General features: G+C 30.9%; 1 protein-coding gene across 1 annotated transcript in view; it reads right to left on the bottom strand.

Annotated features, from left to right (window-relative positions):
• Positions 1–3,306: 3,306 nt before the first annotated feature.
• The window catches only part of LOC145334511 (gamma-aminobutyric acid receptor subunit gamma-4-like), a 105,367-nt gene continuing 99,948 nt past the window's right edge, over positions 3,307–8,725 (bottom strand). Inside the window, exon 19 of the mRNA XM_080179970.1 lies at positions 3,307–5,124. Coding sequence (XP_080036096.1) covers positions 4,974–5,124 — 151 coding nt within the window. The 3' untranslated portion in view covers positions 3,307–4,973. The remainder of the gene's footprint in view (positions 5,125–8,725) is intronic.

Raw genomic sequence — 8,725 nt, 5'->3', positions numbered from 1 at the left:
TGTACATTTTTATTCTTTCTATTAAAATCTAAATTAGCCCTTATTAAACTTATTGGTTGGAAAGTTATGACACTGCTAGTCTTTAATAATCCTATTTTTAGCCATAAAAAAATATTGGAATAGTTTTCTTTTAATATCACTAAAATTTCTTCACGTACGTTTCACTTATTAAAAGATTATACTGTAAAATTTTGTACTTTCATCATTAATTTAAGTAATGTCTTTTTATATATAACTTTTTAATAAACTTTTTAATTGAACAAAACCCTACTTTAGATCGCTAAATTGGCATTGTAATAAGTTGCATTTTTTAAGGGCTAAGGCATTAACCCTATAATTTCTATTTTCACTTATCTAACATAGCAAAAGTACCATTTTTAACATTTGTAGTAAGACGCAGTGTGCTACATTCTCCAACCCAACATCTCCCGGTCAAAAAGCAAAAACAGTCAAGAATAATTTTTCTCGTATTCATTCGAATCCGGTGGATAGGAACCGGTTCTCATCCATACGAAAAAACTATGTCTAGCATTGTATTATTTCCAGCTTTCTACGAATATAAAAATGTACAATTATAAGATTAAAACCAGGTAACCGAAGGCACCGGCTAAAAAACTGGTTTTAATCTCATAATTGTACATTCTATATCCGCAGAAAGCTGTTTATAATACGATGCGAGAAATAACCGATTAATATCCGCTGGATTACAACCGATCCTCAGCCATACTGAAAAATCAGCAGAAAGCTGTCTATAATACGATACGATAAATGGGTATAGTCCCTTTAGTGACAACGCCTCTTAAAGGGCGTTTCGTTGTAATTTCACAGTAGGTTTTTTTCTATTTCTAGCCCCTGCGGGGAGCTCTAACCATGTGGGGCCAATTGCCTAACTTAACTTAACCTAAGCTAACCTGAAATAACCTAACAAAAGCTATTGTGAAAATACGACGAAACGCCCCTTAAGAGGCGTTGTCACGAAAGGGACTTTACCCCGATTGTTGTATAATGACCAATTTATCTAAAAGTTATAAGAATTAACAAAACATATTAGTACAGATAGACGGACTTATATGATATTTATACTATACCGTAGTTATATAGTAACTGCGCAATTTCTATCAAAACAATTTGGTATAAATATATTTATTTCATAAATATGTTTATGTACATTTCACATTATTATATATATATATATTTTATTTTATTTCTGTCATAATATGTAATATATTTCAAATAAATATAATACAAAATTCGTATTATTAGTATATGTTTAACTGTATGAATTTTCAAGTATCATAATTATAAAATTCCTGTATTTCAGCGCAGCTACTCTATGGGTAAGATCTCCCCATTGCAGTTTTAGAAATTAACTATAATATAACAACTAGCCCTCAAAAATAATCATCCATTTTAATTGTATAACTGTACTTTGCTTTTTCCATTTTTAATTTGTAAGCCTGTTATTGCTGCGCTATTTAAAACATAATTGTCCTTTTTTTTGATTATTACATCACATACAAGAATGTCAGAATTCAAAACTAAAGCAGTAAAGCAAATTTCAAATACAATCAAATAATTATGTTTTCACTTTTAATATATAAATAAAAGTAAAATTAAAGTATCATTATTAGAATAGTGGAGATTAAAAAAATAGTGTGATTGAAAATTATATTGCTCACAAAGGACAATGTATATATCAGGCAAATGAGCTAATAATAATGATAAGATCGTCAAAACTTCGCTTTCAAATAATTGTTTGTTTTTAAACAGACGGCTAGACAAATGTAAATATACAACAGTTAGGGAGTTGAATCCATTTTTATAGAAGCAGAAATATAATCTATGATTATGGTTTGGACCCTCTAAAACTGTAATCTACCTTTCCACTTTCCCCTCTCTTGGTGAAGATATCTTCAACACCGATACGATTTTTGAAATGTAAGATTCTACTTTCCCTTCTCTTGGTGAAGATATCTTCAACGCCGATACGATTTTTGAAATGTAAGATTCCACTTTCCCCTCTCTTGGTGAAGATATCTTCAACGCCGATACGATTTTTGAAATTTAAGATTCCACTTTTGCCTCTCTTGGTGAAGATATCTTTAACAAGAGAGACAAAAGTGGAATCTTATATTTCAAAAATCGTATCGGCGTTGAAGATATCTTCACCAAGAGAGGGGAAAGTGGAAGGGTAGATTACAGTTTTAGAGGGTCCAAACCATAATCATAGATTATATTTCTGCTTATATAAAAATGGATTCAACTCCCTAACTGTACAACAGCTGTTCATCGAATTAAAGATGTTTACCCTCAAAGTGACTAGCAACCACAAAACCCGTCACCCTATTTATGAAATAAATTGGAAATTAGATAGTATTTTTAAAAGTGAAGCTTTTCTATAATTAGAGTTGGTCCGTCCGTCCGTACAGCACAGACATATAGCTCTTTTCGTCAATTTAAATAGGTTAGAAATTAGAATTGTCCTATCGATTCCAATTTTGCATGGTGATTCCTGTAGTAGTTAGGTACTATTTAGAAAGCGTAGCAACTCTATAATCATTACCAAAATTTCCGTACGTCCATTTTAAACATTGATTTTTAACTTTTTAACAACAAATAATTATGTGATAAAATTATCCGATAGGTCTGATTTTTGGAATACTGATTCCTAGGACAACAAAGTACAATGTTATAAGCGAAGTATCTCTATAATCAAGTCCTCAAAATGTAGGTATGTCCTTAAACAATATCCTGTATTTACGTAGTTTTTCAACAAATTTACTTACAATTTTGTTTCTACTAATTACAAATTAGAGAAGAGGGGGTTTCTGTGCTCAACTAGGCACTATGAGAGAAACCACCCAAATAAGTAGGTTATGCAAAGTTAAACTTTTGCACAATTTTTTCTAACATTCCTTACTATGTAATTTTAATTTTAAATAAATTCAACAACCTTATTTCCGATAACCTATTTCATTGGAATTTATTTAACTATTATAATTTTACTTTGGAAATGCATTATGCTTTCATTTGATTAAAATTATAGAAAAATATTATAATTTTTGGTTTAAAAATATCATTTAGTATATTAATAGTTATTTCTCGCATCGTATTATAAACAGCTTTCCGCGGATATAGAATGTACAATTATGAGATTAAAACCAGTTTGTTTTAGCCCCGAGGTGCCGAAAGCTATATTCGTTGAAAGCTGGATATAAAACGATGCTAGACATAGTTTTTTTCGTATGGATTAGAACCGGTTACTATCCACCGTTCATCTAATCTATCGGATGTTAATTGGTTTCGAAGCAATGCTGGAAAAATTCGTTGAAAATTGTCTGTAATACGATGCTATACTTGATTTGTCAGAATCCAGCGGATATTAATCGGTTTCGAAGCAATGCTGGAATAGTTATTTCTCGCATCGTATTATAATCAGCTTTCCGCGGATACAGTTATAAGATTTAAATTAATCTTATGATTGTACATTTATATATTTGTGGAAAACTGGATATAATCCGATGCTAGGCATATTTTTTTTTCGTATGGATGAGAACCGGTTCTAATCCACCGGATATTGATCAGTTTTAAAGCAATACTGGAAAATTAATTAATGGTATATAAATAAAAACAAAATTAGCACAAAGAAAGCATTTAATAAAAGCAAAGCAACGCTATAATTGAGGTATAGCATAAAATATGGATATTCATAACTGATTAAGCTACAAAACAAAATAATCTTCATTAGTGATTTATTATTAATGCCTGCGAAATAAAAAACTTCGCAACTTATGAAACTTGTGTAAAACATGTATCATAATCAGGGCTCGGCAGTCGCGCATCGGGCAATAAAAAAAAGTTTGGATTTTTACTATTGCTAAAGGGTAAGAGCTCCAAGCAGGGGTTAATATTTAATTGGAGAGAAAAAATAACTTCTCCATCCTATTTTAAAATTTATCTAAAAAATAAGGGTTGGGAGTTTCAAGGGTCTATAGCCAGTTTGAGGGAAAGCACCGTTATATCCCTAACACAAGGCGGCCGAGCTATGATTATAATTATGTAAAAGCCTAAGGCATGAAATAAATATATTATGCGGTAAAATAAAGTGAATAAGTTCTTATTTTAAAAGTGTAAAATGGTTTAGGTTTAAATAAATTAAATAGAATTTTCAAAGCCTAATATAAAGCTCAAAAGCATTTTTCATACAAGAAAATTAAAAATTAAGTAAATACTAAAAAAATAGGTGAGATATTAAAAATATTTAGCCAAAAAAACACAAGATTTTGTCTAAACATTATTTTTTTTATGTGTTATAAGGTAATGTTTTTTTTTCATTTAAATTAATCTTTTTATTTAAAAAACTTTTGCATTATTTTTTTCTGAAGAGTGTGTTTGTTTGTTCGCCCTTGTGTAAAGATCAATTTCTCTCTTTTATTCTTAATCAATTACATTTACTGCATGTATGATAAGAATTATAATCTAAGTCTATAATTTAAATTACTGCTCACTACTTATAAACAATGGTCCAAATCCTATAAAATTTCTGAAGGCTAGAAATTATGGTTTCCTTAGTCTTACATATTCCTTTATATATATTTACTAGTTACTTAGAGGCTTCTAGGGACCCTTGTGTTGGGGGGGGGGGGGGGAAGTCAAACCTTCCCTTCAATTACATTTTTAAAAGAAAAAGTCATAAAAAAATTTGGGAGTAGTTTATTATTTTCTAGGGGTGATTTCTCTTTGGAGGCTGGTGGTACCCTCCCCTAAAATAGTTATAAACCTTACCGGGACCTATGAGAAGTTACCATGTAAAGGAGCACCATATCGGTTCAGTGGTTAGCGAGGTCCTTCGGTACAAACATACAAACATACAGACAGATATCATGTTACTTTATTAGAAGGTTTTATTGCTCAGGAATCCATAACTTCTAGGCCAGCATAGAAAATTTTCTTGGATTTGACTTAGAATTAATCTAGAACAAACTAAGCCCAAAAATATTGACAACAAGTAGATAGTAAGTCCAGTATAGAATATTGAAAATAACAAAAGCCAGAGGGAACATGTAGAGGGCTATTCTGTCCACCCGCTCGTAGGCCATCTGAATCTTCTCCCGTACACATCGACTGAAATAAATATAATCATCAAATATACATATATATATATAAAAGTAACAGGATGTTTATCTGTCTATACGTAAGTTTCGAAAGATCTCGATAACCACTTTACCGATAGGGTTCTCCATTACAGTGAAGGTACTCATGGGTCCAGGGAAGTATGGGTACCACCACACTCCCAAGAGAAATCTACTCTAGAAATAAATGACTCCCCAATTTTTGTACCTTTTCTTTTTAGAAATTAAATTGAAAATGGGGTAAAAGGACAATTCTAGAGAATAAGACATGTGACGTCATAAAAACAGGGATTATTCATCTATCTTTTAGGGGTTTTCTTTCCCACTTATACTCTTATCTCCCTCATTTTTATGACGTCACGTGGCAGATTTTTGAGAAACTTTGTAAAACTACAAAATTGAAGGCCGACCCCTAAACCAATTACCCCTAGAGGCCTCTAGATGCGAAGCCGTTAGTTAGTAACAAAGATTTTCATTAAATAAATAACACTTAATCGACATAAACATGCCTCTATGTTTTACAGGGTTTCCATACATACTAATTATTTTTTTCATAGTACAGAACTTTGAAGTTAATTTCCTATTCCAAGACAATTATATTTGAATATTTTAAACAATATTACATGGCTGCACCATTGAATTTTAAATTCCCGAATTGACATTTCGACATTTTGCCAGTGGAAACTTATAATTTTCCCCCTTGCTTTTTAGCATATTATCATTCTGATATAAAAAGTACCAGGATATATATCTCTGTATATTTATAGTTATGAAAAATTTTCCCATCCCAAATTTTTAAAAGCGAAGCTTTTCTATAATTAGGGTCGGTCAGTCCGTCTGTCAGTCCGTTCGTCAGTCCGTCCGCCAGTCCGTCCGTCAGTCCGCCCGTCCGTCCGTCCGTCAGTCAGTAACGGTTAGCTTTTTTCGTTAATTTAGGCATGTTAGGGTTGTCCTATCGATTTCAAACTTTGCATGGTGATTCCTGTAGTAGTTAGGTACAATTTAGAAAGCGTAGCAACTCTATAATCGTTACCAGAATGTCCGTAAGTTCATTTTGAACATGTTAATTTTTAACTTTTTTAACAACAAATTTTTATATGATAGAATCATTCGATTGATCTGATTTTTGGAATACTGATTCTTAGGACAACAAAGTTCAATGTTATAAGAAAAGCATCTTTATACTCAAGTCCTAAAAATGTAAGTATGTTCTTAAACATTATCCTGTATTAGCGCAGTTTTTAAACAAATTTGCTTAAAATTCTAATTTGTTTCTAATTTTATACATTTATATTCTGATTATTCAGTTATGGCACTCTACAAGTGTTCGTTTGTCCTACCGTTTCAGAGCTTCGCTTTTATCATCCTTGTTTTTATAATTTTTCTTTACAAAACAAAATCGATTTTGGGGGGTTGACATCCAATACTTTAGTTGAATATTCTTTGGTTGATTCCAAACCATTAACCGATAAATTTAATACAGAGTAGAGATATTTTTTAGGAACGTATATCAATTAATCGTCCATTGTCTTATCCATTAAAATCCCTGATAATTCTATTGACATTTGTAAATTAGTCTCCAGAATTTTAATACTTTTGCAAAGGTATAGAATTTTGAATAGAACATTTTACACAGTTTTTGATGCAGTTAAGACATTTCAATTATAAAGATATTTGAGGCTCAATTTAGGCTCAAAAGGGTCAAAAGATACCTAAAGGGATAAAACTCTTTAAAAATATTTTTGTGGGGGTAGGGGGGGGTCATTTGTATGTTTCTAAATGTAAATGGATTGTTTAGATACTTTTTTTCCATGACATTTTCTTTTTTTATCGACTCTTATATTATGTCTTTATTTATTGAAAAAGGCTAACAAATCAATATAGAAATGCCTTTTTTGGTAATGCCTATTACAGAGTTGATCCAATTTTAACAGAACACTTATGAATATAAGGTTTTGAATCATTTGGACCCTTCTTATAAAGAAAATTTCTGAAATAAAGCTATGGGTTACGGACGGACAGACATACTCTTAATGTTAGAAAGTTTAACTGATAAAAGTTTTGAATTTTTCTCATTGATTCAGGTATCTTAAGGAATAAGACAATAGTCGACAAATTGACGTAAATCCCAAATAATAAAATTACAAAATTACCTCTTATTTAGATTAAAAATATGGATTGAAAGGTTTTGAAACGACTAATTTGAAATCAACAAAAATTGAATAAACGTAGACAAAGAATTTGAGTCAACGAATAAAATTGCGTTGTTAAAAAACTTTGGGTAGTGGTACCAGTGTAATTTACAGCCTAATGTCCCCTCCCTACCTGCCCTTGAATACAACCAAATATACGTGAATTGAAAAGGAAGAAAATAAATTCGTATAATTCGTATAATTTATTATGGAAAAATACACATTTCTTATGATGTAATTAATACATAAAACTTTATCATTCATTTTTTGACACAAAATGCATGTGTGCAAAAACTTATTATTTATTTTATATATCGCCAGTCGATGGGAAGGTGATAGGTTCGAATCTTAGCTCAACACCTCGTCATAACTAATGATGCTAAAAAATAGCTACACTGGGCTAACAAAAATACCCTTTTATAATAATTCTTATATTTACTTTTCTCGTATTCATACGAATCCGGTGGATAGGAACCGGTTCTCATCCATACGAAAAAACTTATTCTAGCATCGTATTATATCCAACTTTTTACGAATATAAAAATGAATTAATCTTATAATTGTACATTCTATATCCTCGGAGAGCTGTTTATAATAAGATGCGAGAAATATCTATTCTTGTATTCATTCAAATCCGGTGGATAAGAACTGGTTCTCATCCATACGAAAAAACTATGTCTAGCATCGTATTATATCCAGCTTTCTACGAATATAAAAATGTATATTCTAAATCCGCGGAAAGCTGTTTATAATACGATGCGAGAAATAACTATTATAAAATCTAGAGATTCTACCCTTTGTGTTAGGATTCATTTTAAATCTTCTTTTTTCAATACAATAACATGTATAATAGTAATGTTGTATAAAACAGCCAATGATTAAAACAGCAAAAAATAACTATATAAGATTAGTTTTCATGAAATAAAAAAGATTATTTACATGGGATCTTGGACAAAATAGCTTCGGACATGATAGCTTATGACAAAATAGCCTCAGGACATTTACTTACGGGAAATAGCCTCAACTGTTAATACATAGGTAGTTTAGAATTTCGTGGATTTTACAAAAAAAAAGGTTGGTAGATTTTTACTATTTTTAGGTTAGGTTAAATTAGGTTATATGGCTAGGGGGCCGAGCGCTGCGTCCATGATCGTTATTAACTGTTCAGGCTATTTTCCTTAACAGGCTATTTTGTCCGAGGCTATCTAGTCTGAGGCATTTTGTCCAAGATGCTTTTCATGTACAATATGTCCATTTCAAAAATAATCATTTTTGTCTTATTAAAGAAAAGTGTTTTATTTGATTTAATCATCTTATTCGCTAGATTACAGGAATATGAATTCATAAAACCATTAGACTTGATGTTATATGCGAACCATCTCTATAATCAAGTCTTAAATG

This window comes from Acartia tonsa, chromosome 12 (genome assembly GCF_053477335.1).
Source record: "Acartia tonsa isolate MP-2025a chromosome 12, ASM5347733v1, whole genome shotgun sequence".
NCBI lineage: Eukaryota > Metazoa > Arthropoda > Copepoda > Calanoida > Acartiidae > Acartia > Acartia tonsa.
The sequence above is the reverse complement of the archived record's forward strand: the minus strand, read 5'-3'. Positions and strand labels throughout refer to the sequence as shown.